At 39.8% G+C, this 23,823-nt stretch overlaps 1 protein-coding gene across 1 annotated transcript in view; it reads left to right on the plus strand.

Annotated features, from left to right (window-relative positions):
* The first annotated feature begins 93 nt into the window (after positions 1-93).
* cwc27 (CWC27 spliceosome associated cyclophilin) overlaps positions 94-23,823 on the plus strand; it is a 34,900-nt gene continuing 11,170 nt past the window's right edge. The window contains exons 1-11 of the mRNA XM_028024643.1: positions 94-328; positions 477-573; positions 1,613-1,725; positions 1,860-2,003; positions 2,089-2,187; positions 2,279-2,382; positions 3,637-3,706; positions 4,296-4,372; positions 4,453-4,489; positions 4,595-4,749; positions 15,013-15,119. Of these exons, the coding sequence (XP_027880444.1) occupies positions 287-328; positions 477-573; positions 1,613-1,725; positions 1,860-2,003; positions 2,089-2,187; positions 2,279-2,382; positions 3,637-3,706; positions 4,296-4,372; positions 4,453-4,489; positions 4,595-4,749; positions 15,013-15,119 (1,045 nt within the window). The 5' untranslated portion in view covers positions 94-286. The remainder of the gene's footprint in view (positions 329-476; positions 574-1,612; positions 1,726-1,859; positions 2,004-2,088; positions 2,188-2,278; positions 2,383-3,636; positions 3,707-4,295; positions 4,373-4,452; positions 4,490-4,594; positions 4,750-15,012; positions 15,120-23,823) is intronic.

A 23,823-nucleotide genomic window follows, 5' to 3' on the forward strand; every position in this document is an offset into this window, starting at 1 on the left:
GAAAAATATTCTCAACTTTAATCATAACTAATAGTCATAAAATTAAAACAAAAATAATAATTATACTTATTGAAACTCCCCTTAAACTCGGAAATAAACATTACACTAGCCAACATGGTTGTGGGAAGGGAATCATAATCATTTTCACATTTACGAAAAGCAATTCTCGATTTAAGTATAATTCACTTTCTTGCTACTAATTTTTTTTGTATGAGCAAAGCGTTTAAAGGTGAACTAACACGGTTCTCCCTATATTACACAACAAACGTATTAGCTCCGCTGCAGAATGAGCAACATTTACATCCAGGAGCCTCCCACGAGTGGAAAGGTGGGCGCTTTTCTTATTAAACCTGCAAAGTTTATACATTTGCTGCGTTTTGACAAATAGCCGTGTCCTTGTCAACGGAATATAATGTGGGGAAAACGCGGAGTGCAGAGTTTCAGGTTAATATGTCTGTCGCCGTGGTGCGTTTTAGGTCCTGTTGAAGACCACGGCCGGGGAGATTGATATCGAGCTGTGGTCCAAAGAGGCTCCTAAAGCATGCAGAAACTTTGTGCAGCTGTGCATGGAAGGTAAGAAGTTACCTGCAGTCATTGCAGAAAAATTACAACTTTACAGCTAAATGATACGGTATCTAGAATACATGACAGAAAATTGTTGTGTTTATGCTCAGAAATAACGCACTAAAGTCTATCTAAATAGACTATTTAGATAGCACTAAACTATTTTATTCATTTAAATAGCTGCCATTTAAATGAATAACTACGGTGCATCACCTTGCCGTCCTCACCAATGTGCTCTAATATTATTTTTTTATATATATTTATGAGTAGGGAGCAAAATAATATCAGGTTTTATGAATTGAGTAGCATTTGTTCTTTATTTAGAAATAACCATGTCTGTCTTTGCACACACTTTTACTAGATTTCTTTCAAGGTAAGGTTTCCTTAAATTGAGCACCCTCCACATTTATTTTCAAAAGTCTGAACAACCATTAAAACAATTGAAAAATCCAGCTTTTAATTTTATACATTTAATTTAGTGGCAGTCAAATTCTACATAGAAAAAAAAGGGATTTACATGAAGACATACCCACTCATCATTTGCCTTTGCTGCTCCTCTGTAAACCTCTGGAGGAATATTATTAATAACAATAATAATAATAATAATTGGACATTTTATTTAAATAAGTACCTCAAATGGAACAGCGGAATAAAATAAGATAAGATAATCATTTATTATTAGTCCCAAAATTGTGAGCAAAATGTCATTTCTTGATTATCAGAGCACACAGAAAAAATACTGAAAAACTATAAGTGTGACTGTAAACACATATACAAGTGTTACTGGTGCATCTAAAACAAAAAAAAGTACTAAAATTAAAATCAAAAAATCTATAATAAATATCCAAAAACATAATGCTATTTTTATACAGCGTAGCATTTTTCAGATCTCAGTACATACATTATATATAAATTTACAAACAGACACATACTTCCAATAGTAAAGTAAATAGTAAGTTAAGCCAAATTAAAGCTCTAAACAGCTGCACCTATGTCAAAACTCAAAGTGCTACTGCGTTGTTTTGTAATGCGGTTCTGTCTTATCTAGGGTACTATGATGGGACCATTTTCCACAGAGTGGTTCCGGATTTCATCATTCAGGGGGGGGATCCTACCGGCACTGGAACAGGTGGAGAGTCCATCTACGGCCGCCCATTCAAGGTCGCGATGCTTTTTTAAAAAAAAAATTCCTTCACTTTTTATAGACATCTACAAACCAAAGACTGTAAAGAAAATAAACTTCATCCCAAACTTAACTGGCGTCAAAATACTTCTTTCCTCCTGAAACTGTTTAGGATGAGTTCCACTCCCGGCTGCGCTTCATTCGGCGGGGGTTGGTCGCCATGGCGAACGCCGGGCAGCACGACAACGGCAGTCAGTTTTTCTTCACGCTGGCGCGCGCGGACGAGCTCAACAACAAGCACACAATATTTGGCAAGGTGACGTTCGAAGCCTTGCATTTCCCCCGCGTTGGACTCCAGATGGAGATAACGGTCGTGGCCCCTGTTTCCCATCCGTCTGCAGGTCACCGGAGACACGATCTACAACCTGCTGCGGTTGGCGGAAGTCGAATGCGATGCAAACGAGCGGCCGCTGAAGCCGCACAAGATAAGAACGGCCGAGGTATTTCACCGAAACAAATGTGTCTTGTTTTCTTTCGGTTTGTTTTTTTTTCCCCGTAAGTTTTGAAGGGTTTGTTCCTAATACCTCCCAGGTGTTACACTCTCCTTTTGATGACATCACACCTCGGGAAACCAAAAAATCAAGAAAGGAAAAGGAAAAGGAGGAAGTGAAAAAATCCCAGTCCAAAGCCACAAAGTGAGTGTTGAGACTTTCTCTTTTTGCTGCCGATGAAGGCCCATAGCACTGGAAGCTTTAATGAAACATTTTTTTAAATGAATAATAATCATAGAGATATTAATTTTAAAATAAATACCAAACATTGCCTAAACATGGCGTAATATTCTGTATTGTACAAAAACTGATCTGAAAAATCAATAATTTTGGACGTAATTTTGATCCATGTGAAATGAGGCATTAATAAACTATTTGATCCTGATGGGAATACTTGAGTTATAGCTTTTTGATCATATTAATTTGATCATTGTGTCTTATTTGTCTTTCTTTACACATATTGCCATTGTTCTATAGTGTTATTCGGATAATCAGACAGGGATGCGCCGATTCACTTTTTTCACTTCCGATTTCGATATCTGCAGCCATTACCGATCCAATACAGAAAAATCGGGCTGATTTGATTTAAATTGCTTTTTTTCCTTTTTAAACACAGACATAAATGTACTGAATTACAAATTTATTTAATAATTTTGCTCCAGTACAGAACACTGAAATACACCCAATAGCTTCACAATATTGGTCAAACATGTAAAAACAAATTGAATTTGTTCAGTCAGTACAGTTCGGAGTATGACAGCCAGCGAAAAATAAATAATAGAAACTGAAGCTTACAAAAGCAACAGGTTCGGGTTCTGTGGTGGCGCAGGGGTTAAGCATAACCCACATACGTAATGAGGCCTTGGTCCTCGACGCGGCCGTCACAGATTCGTATCCCGGCCTGGTGACCTTTGCCACATGTCTTCCCTTTCTCTCTCTTTACCTTCTTACCTGTCTTAGCACCTTCAAATAAAAGCCACCGGAGCCAAAATGACCTAAAAAGAAAAAGAAAGAAAGAAAAACAGGTTCACTATCTCGGTCAAGCATGTAAAAAATTAACTGCAACAGACATTCTTTCAAATGGTTCGGAAAGCGCAGTTAGGCACTCTGAATAATAACAAAGCATAACGTTGCTCAGAGCACAAAGCATAGAAGTAGACTGAATAGATCCTCCCTCTATAGGTCAGACACATTCTGACTGGCACTCAATCTAGAGTTTTTTTCTTTCCAATATCATGACCGGTACAGATGTCAATATCGGATCGGTGCATCTCTGCAATCGGATACCTTAAGTAATATTTATCTCCGTCATGTTATGTTTGTTGTCGACGATTCTGTGAAAAACCTTTTTTTTTTTTTAAACTGTTGTGTTTTTTTTGTTTGTTTGTTTTTTTGTAGAAATTTCAACCTTTTATCATTTGGAGAAGAAGCTGAGGAGGATGAGGAGATGGTGACTCAAGTCAGCCAGGTACAGATTTATTCCTACCCCCATTTCAGCTCCATCTTCAGCTACAGATTTTTATCTGTTAAAGGAGCAGTTTTATGTACAATTTACGTTTTTGAGCTTTATGTCATGTTATAATGTTATTTCCTGATCAAAAATATACCTGGAGTTTTGCCTTGACTATTTCGTGCATGTTTGAGAAATCCTTTAATCTCCCGTGGCAACCATTCAGCTGGGTTTTTTTTTTAAAAGAGACAGAGACCCAATTGTAAGAAGTTAAATTATGAAGTCAAATTATTCTTAAGTCATATTTGATATATATTCAGCTATTTTATAACAACTGAAGTTAACATAGTTACTTAATTGTGCTATAAAATGACACTTTGTGTCTGGAAAATACATCATACTGCCCCTTTAATGGGTGGGAATACTTTCAGAAGACATGTAATTGGGACAATTGATGGATAAACTGCTGCTTGGTATTTAAATCACTTAATAGGTGATGTTTTTGTAGCTCAAGAGAATTTTGTGAAGACCAAATGAGTGTTTCCACTTTTCTCAAACGTCGTTTAATCGCTAACCTTTATCTTCATCTTTATTATTTTTCCATCAGACATTGAAGGGAAAAAGCAAAAGCAGCCACGACCTTCTGAAAGACGATCCCAGACTCAGCTCTGTTCCAGCTGTGAAGTACGTCCATGAAACAATCATTACTGAACCTGTTATTTCTTATTTTAAAAATATGCCTGTGCTTATCCTACTTTTAAAAGAGGAAAGAAGAAAGCCAGACCCGGGAATGCGGCTAATGTAAGTCGGACGGAACACTAAACGGATAAAGAAAGACGAGTCGTGTATCTCTGATTGTGTTCACTTATGTTTAAAAAATATATATATATTTTTATTATCTTCCAGTCAGGCAGCGAGGCAGATGATGGCGATGAGGAATCCGACTCTGAAGAGAAGGAGAGGATGAGAGAGCTCATCAGTAAGAAACTTAAGAAAGAGAAAGATGCAGAGAAAGCGGCTGAACTCGGCGAGGCGGAGACAGAGAAGAAGACCAGCCGCAGGTCATTTTTATTTTCACAATTTTAAACGCAGCTTTTCCTAATTTATAATCCCGTCTGCTCTTGGATTTGGTTCCGAAACATTAAAACGGTTAATTCGCTTGTAATGTAAGGCGATGACCTGCAGGTGGTGCTGTTGGAGTGCTTCTGGCTCGAGCTAAATCGTTGCCACTAAAACCTGTTTTATTAGAAAGGAACGTAGATGGTCAGTCCAGGGGAGACCACCATAAGCGTGAGTTATTTTATTCAGATCAGACTGCTCTCATAATTGTCATCTCAGTTTTCAAACACATTGCTTATCTATATTAAAATAGGAAAAAAAAGGATAAAAAAAAAAGAGTTATATTACAATAAGACATCTAAAAATGTCTCATCTTGAGACGATCATAAACTCAACCCCGGGATTGTTTGACAAATTTGATGTAAAAAGGTCTGTAAACTCCCTCAGCGCTACCTTGAAATTTCACAACCACATGAAGGATTTTATGGAGGACTTTGGCAGCTTCTGGGCGAGGCCCTCCTAAAACAATCCTGAAGTCGTATTAAATGTGTCTCATTGTGGCAGGAAATCACTGCAGAACAGCAGTTTTGTTGCGTGTGTCGGTTTCTCCAATGGGTTTGTGGTGGATTTTGTTAAAGCTTTCTTTATTCGTTCTTTTTTTTTGTTTTTTGACGTGCAAACAATGAACAAAGGGATGCGCCTTTTATAGTTTAAAAATAGCTTGAAAGAAAATATCTCTGTCATTTAATGTGACGTGGTTGGTTTGTAGTAGAAGTAGAAGATGAAAGCAAGTTCTCCTTCACAGGTTTTCTTACCTGTCAGTTTTGGCTCAGAGAAATGTTAGCCGACATCTTTTTAACTTCTTAAGAGAGCCACATGTTAGAGACGTTTGATAGCTGGTAGTAAATTTGTCAACCTAAGATAAATGTCTCAGTTAAGCTTAATACAAGGCAAAGAAATTCTGTAAAGTCAGCTGTCACAGAGAGTGACGTGTCGGCTTTGTATGTTAGAAGTGATGTAAATTAGACATCAATTAAAAAAAAAAAAATCATGTCAGACCTGGTTTTGTAAAGTTGAGGCTCACTTACTCTAATAACTTCCAGACAATTACTATGACATGTGATATCAGAAATAACTTACATGGGGCGTGCCGTGGCGGCGTAGCGGTTAGTGCGACCCGTATTTGGAGGCCTTCAGTCCTCGACGCGGCCGTCGCGGGTACGACTCCTGGACCCGACAACATTTGCCGCATGTCTTTCCCTCTCTCCTTCCCTGTTTCCTGTCAGCCCACTATCATATAAGGGACACTAGAGCCCACAAAAAAACCCCTGGAGGGGTAAAAAAAGAAAAGAAATAATTTACAGGAATTTTATTCATTTCAAAAGAAAAAGCCTCAAATATCCAACCGGAATTATGCCGGTGGCTTGTTGACGGCGACAAAAATGTCATGGTATTTTCTCAAAGTTCCAATTACAAAAAGACATTTATCCAAATATTAATGGGTGTGCATTTGTGTATTTGAGCGTGTTCGCTAGCATAAAGGGCAACATTAGGGTTTCCCACCGTGTATTATAAGCCTGGTGGGCCACCAGACTTTACTTGTGCTCCCACCAGGCGTAGCATTGCTTATTTTTTTTTATCATTGGCTTTTTTTCAAAGACTTTATAGTGGGTGTTTAGGTATTAATCTTTCAGTCTTCCAGTAACACATAACTATCAAGTGATATTTTCAAATTTCCTGTCAACTTTATACACGGCGGCCGGGTGGATGACTGCCCTGGCGCCCCAAGCACCGGGTTTAGCAAGTTTTCTGGTGGGGAAACCTTGTATGCTGAATTATATTATGTATGAATTCTAAAATAATTAACTTTTAACATTATTTTGGGTGAGCTCCTTATTAAATACTAACCGAATAAACAGAAAATTGTGGTTTTCTCGCGTTATTAAACTTAGACATGTTTGCAAAATGTAACAAAACAGCAACCTCTTATGTTGCTGAATAAAAATATAAAAGACGGAAAGAATAAAGTATGTGAAACACAGAAGTACAGTGTGTGGCTGTTCTTGGAGCAAAGTTAAAACTTGACTCCATGAAGTGCAGTATTTAACATTAGCCCTCAAACTCAACCGTGCTTATCCCATCATGCTTTTCTTTTCCATCATGGAACTAATTTTGTCTTAATTATGCCCTCCATTTTTGTAGCACACGAATACATTTTTGTTAAGTTGACGCCGCTCCGTCATGAATGAGCGCTATTAAAGGTGAAAACTTAAGGAGCTTGTCGAGTGTTTAGATTTCAAAACAAGAAGTGCATTTTGCATCCCACACCGGACTCTGTTTGGATCGTTTCTCTTTCCCGTTACGATATGGGCTCTGCCGTCTTTAACTCTGTATCAGCATTAGGATGACCAGCGGCGCCCACTGCTGGATGGAGGCCAAACTTCAATAAAAGAAGGTCTAAAACTCTGAAATACTCCAAGATGTCTCAACAGATCTTCCTGACTCTTGCTGTCAACGTCCACTTTCCTGAGCTCCATTTCCATCCACATAAAAAAAAAACCGCACGCCTCAGTTGTAGCTCACTGGACCAACATCAGTCGGCCTGCTTTTGGAAAATAGGAATGTTGGCACGCAACGCAAATTACTTACTCTGTTGAAGCAAACAGCGAATGTGTCTGAGCCAGCAGTGTGTGTGTGTTGGGGTGTGCGCGCGCGAGTGTGAGAAGAAGGTGATGGTCTGCGGGTCAACGTTAGTCCGAAAATGACCCGAGAAGAACGGATGGCGATTTGTCTTTCATCTCTCTTTGATGCTGCGGATCACTCTAGTTATTCCTCCTCTGAGCAGGTAGCCCTCAACACGCGTAATGAACATAGCCTTCTCTCATTAGCGCTAAAGGGATAAGGAACCAGTCCTCACTGGGTGATGTGTGTGTCCTGACAGCCAGCCCAATGCAGGCAGACTGTAGTATATTAAACACAAGTGCAGATTGTTTTGCCACAAGAACTGCAACCCAACACAGTGGTTTGTCTTGGCAGGAAATCAAAAAGCAGGCTGGTAGGTACGGTGTTAGTCCAAGACAAAGGGGGCATTGTTGCAGGGTGAGCTCCGCTCTCCCACCGCCGTGAGCGCTCAGCTACTCTCCGTGCGAGGACGAACAACGACCGCCGTCTGGTCGTCAAGGTAGAAGGGAAAACAAGATGTCATTGAGTCGTACAGAACTATTCCCCTTTAACCTTTGTACATTTTGTCAAGTTGCAACTGAAAACCTGAATGTATTCTACTTGGTTTGGAGGTGACAGACGTGGACCGACACAAAGCTTTCCAGAACTGTAAATAGAGATGAAAAATATCCATGGTTTAAAGGGGCAGTATTATGTAAGAGCCAACTTTTTTGAGCTTTATATCATTTTATAAAAACATACCTGGAGTGTTGCATGTTTGAGAAATCCTTTAATCTCCCATGGCAACCATTCAGCTTTGTAAAGCACCCTGCTCAGAGCTGCAGTTTACAAGCTTCCGCCTCATAGCCCACTCGTCCCCTGTGACTCCCCAACTCAGCTCCTTCAGACTAGCCTGCAGCAATTAGCAAACAGCTGGTGGAATAGCACATCTACTGAGCTCATTGTATGAGCTACTTTAACGATGCTAGTGAAAACATTGTTAAAGTGTTAACAGAGAAGACGTGTTGTGACTTCCTGAAGGCGGAGTTTCAGAAAGACCAGGAGGTTTTAAAGAGACAGAGACCTAATTTCAAGGTGTCAAATTATGAGGTCAAATTTCTTATAAGTGACATTTAATATATACAGATTTTTTTATAACAACTGAATGTAACACAGTTACTTTATTGTGCTATAAAATTATAGAAAATACATAATACTGCCCCTTAAAAAAATATGACTGGATACAATTATGTGTCACATTTTTTCAGATAGATTTTTTTTTCTAAACATTCTTGAAAACCATGCATCATTTTCATCCTCATCCCTCATATAAATGTTTTTCAATCAGCTGTATCACTCTGATGCAATCCTCTTGCTAGTTAAATTCTCTCTACATTGGAGAGAATTGAATAAAACACAATTCTGTCTAAGCTAGAGAAAAGCTCCAGCTTCTCTCATTTTTCTCATCAAAGTTGGGGAACACCGTGACTTTAGGAGTCCCTCTCAATACCAAATGGTTTTCACATCAGGTCAAATCAATTTTGCTTTGCTTTCCAGCCACCAGGTGATATTCCGCTGCATTATGCCATGATTGTGGAAACAAAAATACTTGGAGAGAATGTTGCCAAGTTATAGTTAACTTCACCTGGGCTGAAAAAAATACATGCACACAATTTAATAAGGAATGTGGTCAAATCCAGTAAGGGTCTTAGGTTCAGGGTTTGACACACCTTTTGTCCCTCCACTGATCAAGTCTTCGTTTTGCGTTTGGAGACGACCGCTTTAATCGAGAGAGCGGCGCTTTATGAAAGACACCACGGAAACGGAGTCCCAAAAGCGATGTATGCGGTAGTCGGCGCTTTTGTTAAAGCCGACGGGGCATGACTGGGGGAAGCAAAACGCTTCCATATGACTCTGGGACACAATGTGAGCTGCGCCCGGCAGGGCCCGGCTCCGTCTGCCGCACCTGGTAATCGCTTTTCAGTTTCTGCAGCCGGAGGACGGCGATGTGGCTGCAGAGCTTGTTATTCATACTATCTAGAATAGCATTTTTAATGATGCAAGTGGGGGATGCTGCAGCCATAAAATACAAGGCGACATCCAGCTTTGAGCATTGTCAAAACGAAGTCCTGTTACGGCACATTCCGAAATAAAGAAGAAGATCAGTTATGGGAGTCCTTCCTCCTTGGGTGAGAATCGGCTTTTGTCTCATTGAGGCAAAGCATTTTCTTTAAGGTCCAGGTTTGGGGACAGGCTTAAAGAGTGAATTCTGGCAAGTTAGAAGACATATTAGGAATGAAAAAACACCAATGAAGATGTCTTCCAGGTAGGGATGAAAATTTGGGCCAATATTGATAATTACTTCGGATACTAGCTAACACCTCAGTGTCTCTATGGCTTGCGACATTTGAGGTCTATTCCAACTTTCTGTTGTAATGATGAGCGAAGTTAACATGGCTTTGATAAAGACATGACTGCGTTCCTTCACCAACCTCGTCACCGAGAACAACAGCTCTGATGGAACACAAGTTGCTCAACTGTCTCAATTTTTTAACATTTGGGATCAAAAGTTAAAAAGACTTGCAGGCTTTACTGAGCCATGCGATCAAGGGTGCATTCACAAAAGCCCTGTTTAGTCTGCTTTAATCGAACTCTGGCTGATGCAAACCAAAAAAGCTAACTCTGGTCCACCTACAAACCTAGGTCTCGGTCAAGCAGACCAGAGACCGCTCCAAAAGTAGGCAGTGGACTGTTGTGCAGAGGATTCTGGGTAAATGGAAGCAAAACAAACACACGCCTCTTGCGCTAGTGGGAGAATTGGCTTGTGGCCTTTTGCCACAGACAAAAGAGAAATGCTACAAACATTAAAATCTAACGTGTCTCATTTTGTGGAGAAGAAAGTGGTGCTCAGCGTCTTCTTCAGAGGTTTTTGTGTCGTTTTCTACAGTAATTCTTAGTACATCGCAGCGAAGAGGGAAGCAGGTTTTCCAAAGGGTTTAGTTGGCTTGACACAATGCAGAGGCTATTTTGGTCCCCAATCGAGCCGGGTCTACCAGACTGTCAGTTGTGAAAACACCCTAAGACTTTGTCATGCAGTAAATTTTCTTCTTCTTGGGAATCAATTTGGTGCATCTATCCTGCTAGCCTGCATCCCTCCTAGAAATAGTCTAACAAAAGCTGTTGAACTATCTAATATCTACTGAAGCAGCAACAGACAGCCCATCCACCTAAGTTTAAATTATTTCTTGATATGTTTAGCAATTAGTGGTGTTCCTGAAGTACTTGGCTTTGTTTTTAGCTTGCCTTGTAATTTTTATACTTATTTCAGCTCCTCCTTAAATGGAGCATTGCAGCAACTGAGGTGTCTCAAATCCTTAGAAGCCGGTAATTTTCGTTTTTAACCATTTGACCTCTAGGGCACCACCGAAGTTGTGTTTTGCTTTTCAGAACATCTTTCTAACATCCACAGCACTTTCAGAGAGCAAACTTTTATTGGGAAAAAGTGATTTAAAGGGGACATAAAGCCCTAATTATCCTGACCAAGGGGCCATAGCGCAGACAACATCTCACTGCGTATAAATTGGCTGCACCTGTCTCTTGTCATTGGTCATAACCCAGTGAGTTCTCAGAGAAAGGTCGCAGAGATCAAGAAAGCATTCTGTGACACTTTTGTGCAGACAACTACTTGAGATAATCCAGTTCTTGGCAGCTGGGTCGTGTATGTTTTGGAACGGCCAAGTGTACACATCTCCAGACCCTCAAATGTGGGGCACTTACTCAATAGGTCCAGGCAGCAATGCGCAACAATCACATGAAGGTTCCATTTAAAGGACAGATTTAGAGACAAAGAATTAGATGCAGAAATCATCAGCATCTCTTTCCCAGTCCAAACACTGCTGTATACTTACTATAAACAAGACTTGAAAGGTAAAACTTTACTTTTAAACATATATTTGACTCATCCGAGTGCCGTAGCTGCCATGTTCAAAGCTTGAGTTCCTTGATTTTTGCCAGTATTTACATTTCTTACTGACAGACAACTGTGTCTGTTTTTTGCATTTTGGAAAAGCTACTGAATTTTTCTTATGAACCGTACAGTCATCACTGTACTATTTTTAAGGTTGTCAAATTCCTGTGTCAGCTGTAGACTCCGAGCAGACGCTGCACGGTTCGGGATCACGAGGGATTTCTTGGTCCGCTGCCAGTCACCTTATATGCTTTCTTTATGAAAAGTTAATCATCCACAGCTTTCTGGTTTTCACATTTTTTACATTTTCTGAAGGAGTGACAGTAGCTGGCAGCCGCCAACTAGAATCTGGCTGCCAGCCCTAGTTGGGAGTCACAAAAAGGATTCAGAATGGCTTTGCCAGTTTTGGCCTGTTTATCTGGAAGCAAATGACAAAACATGAGTGAGGAATGAGAAGACGACAGAGGGATCGGTAAACAGATGGAAAGTCTTTTTGGTAATTGCTGAAACTGATACAACAGAAATGTTATTCTTAATTGAGTTCTGAACTGAAACTGAGTTGCAAGCAACATTTCCTTCACTTTTTATAACTGCTAGCATGTTTCAGGCATGTTGGTTCTAATTTCTAATCATGACACCAATCTCAAGTTAATGTTTGACAGCAAAATAAAAATATGACAGAGTCATTAGACCAACTATTGGCTGAGTACTTAGGCATTTTTACCAAATGAGTTTAAAAAAAGAAAACATTGTACAGTGACAACACAGTCAACATTAACAGCCAATACGTTGGTCCGGATGTCAATATTACTTATTTTCATGTCCTGGTTTTTAATTTCTTAAAACATTTTCTATAATTAATTGATATTTTTGTTATTTTCTGAAGAGGACTTCATATCCAACTCTGGTTGGGCAGGGTGTTTGGTATCTAAAGAAAACCTGCGACCATGTGTTTATTTTGTTACTTTTGGCAAAACCATCAAGAAGTTAGCCGGTTAGCACCTATCTACAAAGTAAATATAGTGTTACACCCACCGCTTAGCAAACATGTCCAAAGTTAGATGTTGTAGATGTTTTCTTGCTGTTGCTCAGCAAAGTTGGACAACATATTGGGAAAAAAGTTACTTGGTTGGTTGAATCTCAACAAGTTGCTAAGTCCAAATTCTATAGCTAGACTTTGGAGTTAGCAACATGAACGTATGGTGGAAAGGATCATTTGCCTCATTGATGTGAAGCCGACAAATCTCCAGAAACGATGTGATGCTGTCATGGTCAATATGGACCAAAATGTCTGAGGAAGGTTTTAAACACCTTGTTTAATCTTTATGATACAGAAATAAGGTAGTTCTGAAGAGAAAGGGGGTCCCCAAAATCTCTGTGGCATTACTATCGTGGACACAATGTCTCATAAAAAAAATTTGTTTTCATCGCCTCTGAACAGATCTTGGGATGCAATTTCCTGATTTGGTTAGACATTATTTTCTTGGTTACAACCTTATTTCTGACTGATTCCTTGTTTATTTCTCGGAAAAGCCCAGGAAACTAAAAGAGGAAGAGACATGACATCAAGTCACACACAGCTGTTAATATTTCCCAGGCCCCACCAGTTGACACCTCTTGGTAGGATGCCTCATTGCTTTTCCTCTGACAGAGTCAGAATGTAACCAGTGTAACATGAGCTACAAAGAGACAAATCAAAGCCAAAGATAAAAGCAAAGAAAATAATAGAAGCAAATGTCAGTCCAGAGAGGCAGATGTAGGTAACAAAAGCTTCCATTGTTTGTTCTGGAGATGCCTCACATGTTGCTGGGCCAAGAGCCAGGACTCTGCAGCTTACCTGTGCTTTTAGGCAAGTCAATGGGATTACACCAGTAGTTGTCAGGCAGTACAAAAATATTATTATTTTCTGACATAACATTTCTGCTCTCTACATACAGTAGTATTATTCCCTAACTTATGAAGAGGAACGATACCTGGCATTGACGGTCCTGTTGAGTTGAGTGGAGTCTTTAGCCGAGAGGGACAATATCTTGGATCAAGGATGTGCCTTTGCCTGCCTCTGCTATCCTGCTAAAGGTTTCAAAGGAAAAAGAGGCCATGACCAGTCACTATAAATCTTAATGTGGTGCCAATTTGAGCAAATGAAGTATAAAGTTTGTTTACTACCTCTGGCACTAACAGCACTGGAGAACGTTTCTTGTACTGGAGAACATTTTTGTGGTTTGCTGCACACAATCAAAATTTGTTGTACAGATTTACTTGCATATTCGATTTTTTGCCAGTGTTTTTTGAAGGGGTGTGGAATTTTTTTAAAATTGGGACAAAAATATAAAACTATGTGCTAAATAGAAGCCAGAAACTTTGGCCAATGTTTTAAGAACTGAGGTGCTCATAAATTTACATCACAATGTAAAACACAAGCTTTTTGTTTTTTATATCTGCATGGTCTTTTTCTCCCAATTTGCTTTTGACTTTCGACTTGATGGGCTTAATCTGAGACTTGATGTTTTCGACTCTACAATTACTAATCTTGACTTCTATCTCAAGGGTATGTTTAACTTTTAACAATGGCCGTGGGTTTAGACTTAATGATCTTGACAGACCTAGTAATCAAGGCTTTAAGCCAAACGATTTTGACATTAGACCCAATAATCGAGTATGTTGACATGAGACTCAGTGGTCTTGACCTTAGATCTGATCTAGACTTTAGACTTAATGTTTGTGACTTTACATCCAGTAATCTTGGCATAAGGCCCAGAGATTTGATTCAATAATATTGATTTTAGACCCAGTGGCTTTGACTTTAGACTCAACCATTTTGGAATTAGACCGATTGATCTTGACGTGAGACCCAGTGATCTTGGTCTCTAACCCAGTTGTTTTGACTTTACACTCAAAGATCTTGAATTTAGACCCAGTGATCTTGGCCTTTCAGTCAGTCATCTTGACTGGGTTACCTTAACTGGGCGTAGTGGTCTTGATATGAAACTCAGTGATCTTGACTTCTAACCCAGTGGATTTGAGCTTAGACTCAACTATCTAGTGTTTAAACCTTAACTTTAGCTTCAGTCATCCTCAGACCTCCCATCATTAGACAAGGAGATCTTAACTTTAGATGTAGTGGTTTTGACTTTAGAGCTGACGATCTTTACCCTTCATTTAATCATCTCCAATTAGTCTTTTTGGTAACTGGCTTTTCCACTGAATGTTTTTAATGGTCTTTTCTCACATTTCAAATGACATGAATTCAAATTATTCCAAACATTTTATAGAATTTAAGTATATCAGTAATGGCTACATTTTTCTCTGAGATAAATTTGAAGTGAAATATTTTTGCTCTATTCTATACAAATTAGGACCCAAGTTTTCTGGGGAAAACCTTGCCATGTCAGTAAAAACATATCCAAATTGTCAAAATATCTCATAAATGTCTGAGACGACTTATGTACATCACCTAACATTGTATTTCCATATTTACAATTTGAGAAAATGAAATTAAACGCTGGTTTTAATTGTTATTTTGTGTCACCTGCAATCTTACCCTCCCTCTTTATTGCAGAACTGGTAGAACTGGTTGCAAGCACTTGCAGTCTGCATGTTGTGTCTGTTTTCTCAAAGTTTGTTCCTCTGCTCACAGTGATGAATTAAAGAAGGAGGTCCGGCAGCTGAAGAAGGAACTACAGGCCATAAAGCAAAGGAGAGAAGAGCGTTCAAACCCTCCTCCTGCAGAAGAAGTCAAGGAGGGTATGTGCATAGCTTTTATTTGTCTGTATGTACATATAAACGTTTACTAGCGCAAGCCATTAAATGTTGAATTTATTGGCGTTCCAGGACAAACTGTAACTGTACATGCATCCTATAATAACTTAGGTGCCTTGTTTTTAATGGCTTAAAAAGTACTCTGTCATGACTCCAGCTTTCAGTGTGAACACACGCTCTAAGAGGGTGGTCCGTGCTGCATTCTCTGCTAATGTACACCAAGTCAGACAACCCTCTGATTTAGTCAATTAGCTGCAGAAGTTTATCCTCTCCCCAGGGGTCTGCATTTTTGTGTTGTGTTGCATTTTTGTGTTAAAGTTGCTGAAAATTGCATGGTTAGAAATTGTTGAGTGGCCGCCGTAGTTGCACATCAAAACCATGGCGTGTTTTGTTAGCTTGCAGTTTCGGCCAATGCGATTCTGTAAAAAAAAAAAAAGAAAAAAAGCCTGACCCCAAATCTCCTCGGGCTCCTCACCACACCGCAGTCCGTCATGCTCTTGTCAATTTTTGCGGGGGGTGGGGGGAAGGTTTGTGTTGCCTTTTTTTTTCTCTTTCTGATGTTGGTGCTGAAACATATTTTTAACATTACAAAACCCACTTAGGCACAGAGGTTAGCCTCAGGTTCTGTGTGTGTGTGTGCGCTGTTGTGCAACAGCAGAATAGCTTGCAGGGGGTTCTTCTGGGACCAGCCTAACTGTAGGATTACCGTCAGCCAAAATGTAGAGGAAACGACGCAATGATGAGGCGTTTAGTTGCTCAAACGTTGTTTTTCTCTCCACAAACACTCATGTTTTAGTTTTTTGGTTTTTTTTAGTACACAAACTGAGACCAATCCGAACTTGTGTGATTTTATGAAATATATTTGGTGAAAGAAAGCAGAGTTGGTCTCAGTGTAATTTGATGATTTTCCTGGATGCACTGATTCGATATTAATATCTGTGTCTTTCCTGATATTGAATTAAATTATAGATAGAGTATCGTAATAATGTGCCAAATCCTTAAGGGCAGATCTATTCAGTCTAATTCTGTGCTCTAAGCGACAACATGCTTTATTATTTATTTTATGTAATATTTAGAATTCCGAGTTGCACTTTCTGAACCATTTGTTTGTTGCAGTTTATTTTTGCATGTTCGACCAAGGTAATTGGTCAATTTCTTTATAGTTTATTTCACACTGACTGTTCTACTCCTAATTGCACAGACTCAACAAATTAAAGTTGTGTTGTTTTTACATGTTTGACCAAGCTTGTGACGCTATTGGGGTATTTAAGTGTGCTGTACTGGTGCAGAGTGATCAAATATATTTGTAATTAATTTATGTCTGTGTTTAAAAAAATTCAATTCAGCTCCTTTTCCCTGCATCGGATCGGTATCGGCCAATGGTAAACCTCAGATATCGGTATCGGAAGTGAAAAAAAGTGGATCGGTGCATCCCTAATTGTTGCGGTGGCCAGCCTTTACTTGCATCCAGCAAGATACTTTTTCACCTACCTTTAAGCTTGTTCTTTGTCATAGAAGGTATCCAACCTACACTCTGTGCCTCCTTACCAGCTAAGCCTGAGGCAGGAGTTGAGTTTAAGAGGCTGTCATTACATCTCTGCGCTGGAAGAAACGGTTAATTCCATTAGAAGGAATCCGTAGATGTCTCGGGCCAATGACCACTGCAGGGGAGACGGGTGTCTGCCCAAGCGCCGTAAATCTCTGTGCTCTGCTCAGCCACAGACGAGCACAGTGGCGAGGATTTGTTTCATCTCGTCCCACTGGGGGAAACGGCGAAGCTGAGTCGCGGGGCTCATATTGACACCACCGTCGCTCGAGCCCTAAATCTCTCTCCGAGTTCAGCCGTCGTCTCGGCGAAGACCTCTTCCTGTGGTCAGCGCGAGCCGTAACGCGCATTCACATTCAAATTTTCATAATTGTTGTTTCCGAAGAGCAGAATTAGCGTGTTGTGTGTGGCCTCCGGTCCAAACCCAGAAATCCATATAATATAAAAATGTTAGAACTAGAATACATTAAAAAGTGGTTCTACAAAGTATTTTTCAACAGAGCCTGAATACAAATGCATACCACATTATTCAGATTCTTTTTTTTCCCTTTTTGTTTCTTCAGCTAGTTTTAAATAGTTATTACGTGTGTTTGCTTGTTTTTATGTGTTATTAGTTAAATATTGATTAGAATTAGTTTATGTTTTATTAGTTATCGTAGTAGTTTGTTCTTTTATACTTTGGTTAATTTTTTTATAGTTTACGTAGAGTATTGAGATTATATATTCATCCTTTGGGTAATGAATATGCAACAGAGGATACTATTTTCGTTGCTTGTAAGGCTAATAAACAGATTCATAAACACGGAAGCAAAACATATTATATCTACAATGTCAGTATGTTCTAGTTAGTTTTATAAATGCACATTATTGTTCCTGTTAGCTGTAATTTCCCCCCATTAATTACCGTTTTTATTTATTTCAGTAAACGAAAATGTTTTCCCAATTTCAGTTTTTGTTATTTCGTTAGTTTTAGTGAGCTGTAATGACTTTGGTCCACACAGTCTCCAACAGTTGGTCCAAAGTCAATATTTAGTCTTTCGGGCTGATGTGCAAAAAAACAAAAACAAAAAAAAAAAAATATATATATATATATATATAGCAATTCATATTCTTCCATCAGGGGGCGCTTGTTGTAGTCCATTATTGTGTACAGATGAACTCTCCTTCATCTGTTGTTAATGTCAGATTGTCTTTTTTTTTCCAATCCTGCTTTTATATGCAGTGTGTTATTCTTCCTGTGAATTCATTAGTGATCGGTACAGTTTATAAATAGTTTTCTAATGTGACTTATCCTTATATCCTGTCTTTGCAGGAACGTTATGAGCATATTGTTAAGCTTCTAATTGGACGCTCTTTAACAGATGATAAAGAATATCGTTGCCTCACAGCTTGACCTCAGCCCTCTGTGAATTCCTTTCAAAATTGGTCGATTGTTTTAAGAGATAAGGGACGTTTTCATCTCTCAGAAGCAGCGTTTTGTCATTCACAACGGCCTTCGGTTGCTACAACATTAGCAGCTTGATTTGTTGCCCCCCGGAGCCCAGGTGACAGAAGAGGGGCAAGAATGCGGCTAGAAAGGCCATCGAACGTGAAGATAGTAGCTGCTGACAGCAGCTGGAGACGGTGATGTGTGTTTCTCGTGTGGAACCCGAGGGCGTCATCAGTCAGCATCCAGCGTGTCCCGGGAAGGCAGCTGCAGCGAGAAGGCCCAGTAGCAGAGGTGACCGAGGGTGGGATGGAAGGAGATCACTTGTTGGCCTCGTAAATCAATTTGAAGAAAGTTTCCCCTAAAGCAGCACTGTAGAGATCAGTGCAGCAGACAAACCAAAGTTCAAGGCTTTTTTTTTTTTTTCCCTTCATCACATGTGACGTTTCTGCACAAAATTGATCTTTAAGGCACTATCTTAAGAGATAGTGCCTTTTTGATATTAGAAGGTCATTTTTTTAATACAGGTAACTTCATGTAGTAAAAACTTCCACACTGAAGAGTGTTGCAGTTGGTCTGATCAATTAGAATTTAGGTGCGGTACACTCAGTTGTCGAAAAATGTCCGCCACCAAGCATAAAGCTGTCACATTCGGGTTGCCAGACCGTTTCTCGGTTCATCTCTAACAAAGATAACAAAACCCATTACTGTGGAGTTGGACAGCCTGAATTCACAGAGGTCAGCGACCACAACCACCTGCAAATATCTGCAATGCGCAAATACGTGAGACCCCTTCTCAAAATGCTTACAATGTCTTATTTTAATAGTTTAAGCACCAAATATATTACAATATACATTAGTATTCACAGTGGAAATCGTCTTAGCACTAATGCAGAAGGTAATGTCAACAGTTTTCCTTGTCTCCACTGTTGGGTTACATCCAATCAACACCAAGAAAAATGAATGGCGCTCCTGGATTGGCTGCTTTACAAATGTGCCAGCCAATAGCATGTTAAGGAGCTTTGTGCCTAGTTATTTCAGTTTCTCAAGATGCCTTTTTTTTCTAATACTTTAGATATGCCGTATCTCCAAATAGGCAGATTTTCTTCAAATTATTTGATAGTTATGCTGCACAAAAAAAATCTGTGAATAGGTGCAGTAGCAAAACAAATATCACAGCATGTAGTAAGTGTGTGTTCCCAGGTCATGTCATTCAATCTGCACTGGACTTGCCTACAACCTCAGCAGATATTATTATAGACTAAAAAAAACAAAACAACTACATTGCGTTGTAAGTCAATCAACATTTTTCTCCTCTTCTTTCCTTTTGAATGGACAGTTGACAAATGAGGACATTGTTTCCCTTTATAGAGACGGAGGGAGAACTGAATGCCAACGAGTGGAACACTGTGGTCCAGCTGACCCAAGAATAAAATGAAAATGGTCGCCAAAAAGTCCAAAATCGGTTTGCATGAGCCCTAAAATGACACAGTGTCGCTGTCTAATCTTAACAACTACTAACTTGGAGAAATTATACTTTCAAAAATTAAATAAGTAATCAAATAGTCTTTAGAAAGCTCTCAAATATTGATAGTTTAAATGGCTGCAGACGTTTCCTACATCCTCTCCAAAGGAGAGATTGGTTTATTTTTATTTATTTATTTATTTGCTTGATGTTCTATAATAAATTGTCTTTTTTGGTTTATGATGGCCTTAGATTGCATGGCTGACAGGTCAGAAGTCTTCCCTGGCTGGCTAACTGAGCACACCTGGTGGTGGTGTTTTTGGGTGAGCAGCAGAGGTGGGCTGGGCTTAAAGTTGGCCTCCAGGAAATGACAACACTGTTGCTTTCCTCTACTAATGTTTGCCCCTTACTAAAAGAAAGGATTATGCAGCTGTAAGGAAACATAACTGCTGTGTCTTTGTGTTTAGATCGTTTTTAAATGATATCTGAAATCAACTAGAGGTTTTAGCGGTGCTGGCAGCTGACACTTTTACATTCACACTACAGTATTGTTGCTTTGCCACAACATCTGTGTCCTGATGCTGTGATGAATAACTGACTTAAAATGTGACGCAAGAATTTTCCAATATACCAGTTCCAGTGAACAGTGCTACTTCGTACCACATCCTCAAGCTCAAGTTCTGCTTTGGAAACTACTTTGGATTTCTCAGCACCAACTTCGAACCAAGCTAAACGAAAGACTTGCCTTCATTTGAAGCCGTCGTCCTTAAACTCAAGAAGATGCAACACCAACACTAACGTACATTGTTTATAGCTGCAAACAGCTCTTGTAACATGAAGCTTTATAGGATATATAACAAAATGAGCCATGACTAAAATATAATTCACTCTGACACAATTTTCTGTTTTTGGGAAGTGTATAAACCTCAATAGTCTTGGCCCTTTGACTTGTTGACAAACAGACAAATGCTTTTGTGAAGTCTGCTTCTTTCCAACTTAGACAAATTGCCAAGGTGAAGTCATACCTCCCAACCAAAGACCTTGAAAAAGTGATTCATGCCGTCATCACCTCTCTGTTTGATTATTGTAATTCCTTGCATGTTGGACTAAATAAATCATCTGACATCGCCCACAAACCATCCAAAACGCAGCAGCTTATCTTTCTTTTAACAAGTGCTAAAATATGAGAACATGTATCTCCATTTCTGGCCCCTCTTCATTGACTTCCTGTTTACCTTAAGGTGGATTTTAAGATGGGGGTTTTTTTGGCTTGTCCCCAATCATATCTCTGTCCACAGGCCAGTAAGAGTACTTCGGTCCACCAACCAGTTTCTCTTAGACCTTCCGAGATCCAGGTTAAAAGTCAGACGTGATCAGGCTTTTGTAGTTTGTACACATTGGACCGATTTACCTTTTTTGATACAGACGGCAGAGACTGTCAAGTCTGCTGCGTCTTTGCTTCAAGACCCATTTTTTGTTCTATGGCATTTGACTCAAACAGAGTTTGAGTGTCTTTTATGATGACAAGTATGGAGTATATTTGTAAAAAATGTTTAAACTTTCCCCTCATTTATATTTTCTTGTTTTTATCATGATTATCTTGCTTTATTTCATTGAATTTTACAGCCCTTTGGTCAACATTTGTTACTTTCGACGTCTGTTTCGCTTGTGCCATCTCTCCCCAGTCAAATCCTCTGAATAAATCACTTCACGAATACCAACACACAAAACAGAAACACGTGGCATCGAAACTCATACCTTCATAAAACCCGGCAGTCTGGTGTTTACTTTGTTACATCGTCTATTTGGCTTCCCCCAAACACGTCAGAGCATCCAGCCACCGTCTGCACATCGCGTCCAGTCAGGTAAAACTCTCCTTGTGCTCGCCGTTGGTGTGACATCACATTTTGTTGTGGAAAGAAAGAGCTCCTCCAGCCAGCAGACAGAGCTCACCGTCTGCCACTCTGACTTCACAGGCTGTGTCGGAGCGTAGATTTACGGTATGCTGCTTGACTGCATGAGCTACCAGGGCCAGCATGCGGATTGTTGCTCCTGAATAGTGTTTCCACTCATAAGTTGGGCTTAATTTTCCTTTTAACTTCGTCATATTATCTGTGGGGTTGCACGTAGCAACATTCATCCTAGTGTGAAAAAAGAAAACCCAACTGTCTGCTCTTACTTCAAACTTTGGAATTTGCACCAAAGGCCCAGCATAAGGTCGCCTCTGTCCTAGACCAGAGAAGTGGTTTTGTTAGCAGCTAGGGGCGGGCTCGCTGGGAACAGCAGCCAATCAAAACATTTTGTTTCAGATCGTTAGAATTTAAAGCACGAAAAAGTAAAACCGCCCCTGAAAATAAATCTGAACGTCCGATTAGCGTCAGAACGTGTAACTCTCGTCTCCCTGCAGTTTCTTTTCAAATCAAACCCTCCCAGAGTTTAAGTAGGTCAACGTGCCGCTTATAGCTGAAGATCTTCCGCCAAATCCATAAACTTTATTTCTGACTGTGTTCTCGAGTCCTGTTGGTCTTTCAAAATCACCAGGTGGCGATCATAAATCTCGCTCCGAAAGCTGTGTTTAGCTCCCGTTTCCCAGCTGTTGGTGCCGATGAGAGATTAGCCGATCGGGATTGTGAAGCGTTCACAAGCAGCGCTGGTGGTTTCGAAACAGCTTCACTGAACTGACGCCGTTTCAATTCAGTGAAGCTGTTTCAGTGGTCGGGGATATGAGAGCATCTATTTGCAGGGACACAATGGTAATTCGTGTGGTTAAATTGTCTCCATGCACATCTCTCACAAAAATACAGAATAAAATTAGCAAAATAAAAGACTTATAGTGATGTAATGGCTTTGACTTGGCTGTCGGGTGACGGATAAGTCTTTTGGATCCTCACAATGTCTCTTGGCAAATGAAGGATGAATCCTCATGGTTTCCTTCTTTGGTCAGTAGTTTTCTGGCCGTACAAGTTTTTGTCTAGTCTCTACCTAATGTGAGATTTGCAAAGATGTTGTTCTTGGTTCTATTTTGACCTCCAAGTTGATTTGTATGTAGCACATTTCAGCAACAAGGCAGTTCAAAGTGCTTTACATCAGTGGTTTATTACCACCACGGACCGGTCAAGGCTTGGGGGGGTGGAGGGAGGTGTAAGCAATTTTACTGCACCCCTCATCCCCATACACCTCCCCCTGCACCCCCAGACTATCACAGCCTGTGGGGGTTTTCCCTGACAGTGAGCGAGAAGGCAGCCTGTTAAATGTGACAGGCAGCCAATCAGACAGCGCAGTGACGTAAGAACGGAGGGGAATCCCAAACAGCCGACTGAGAGCCCGGTCTTGTGCGAAATTCTGCTCCCCTGTGAAAATCTGTCCCCTCCTGTCGGGAGCGCGCATTGCAGCCAGAGAGGCGAATCTGGCCGATCTGACCATTGTCACGGCTCTTCTGATCGATTTCTCATATAATCACGTCAAGGTTGTAACATTCAGTTTAATCGGCAGCTGTTGTTTTAAAAAAAGAAGCAATAACAAAATGATAAAATAAATAAATAAACGAGGTCTTCTTGCGCTATTTTGTGTTATTTTAAACGCCAAGAGAATCGGTCTTTTCCCAACTTTTGTCACTTAAGCCTGACAAATAAAAGTAAGTCACCAAACACAGTTTTCTAACACGTAGTGTTTTATTTCTAATTTTTCATTGCTGAGGATGGAAGCTGGCTGCTAGCAGGGCACAAAAATTAAGACTGCCTGAAAAGATGAGAGTGTAGACTTTCTGGTAAATCCCATTTTAATGTAAAATATGACAGATTACAGGATTAAGGAAATTTCTAGTACACTACATGCTATCACACATAACATTTTTTGAGAATTTGGAAACAGTTGCTCTTTATTTCCCAAAGTTATGGGGGGAGGAGAGGAGAGATTGGATATTTCAGCTGCCTGAAATTATTTGCCAAAGTTAAAGGAGGGGAACCAAATATTTTAGCCACCTGATATAATCCGTTCCCACTCTATAACATGGGAATAAATGAATTTACCAGGAAGTGTTTAACTGTGCTTTGGAAACATTTGCTCGTCATTGCACAAAGGTAAGGGGCCTCGGGATTTAAACTATCTTTCCATAGTTACCTTATATTAAAGTCCTGTAAGGATAAATATCAAACATAGTTTTCAAAATGTAATTTATTAACATAATACAACATACATAAACTAGCACACCACAGCAAACTCTGGTACCTAAGGCAAACACACAAAGCACTGA

This window comes from Xiphophorus couchianus, chromosome 8 (assembly GCF_001444195.1).
Source record: "Xiphophorus couchianus chromosome 8, X_couchianus-1.0, whole genome shotgun sequence".
NCBI classification, from domain to species: Eukaryota; Metazoa; Chordata; class Actinopteri; order Cyprinodontiformes; family Poeciliidae; genus Xiphophorus; species Xiphophorus couchianus.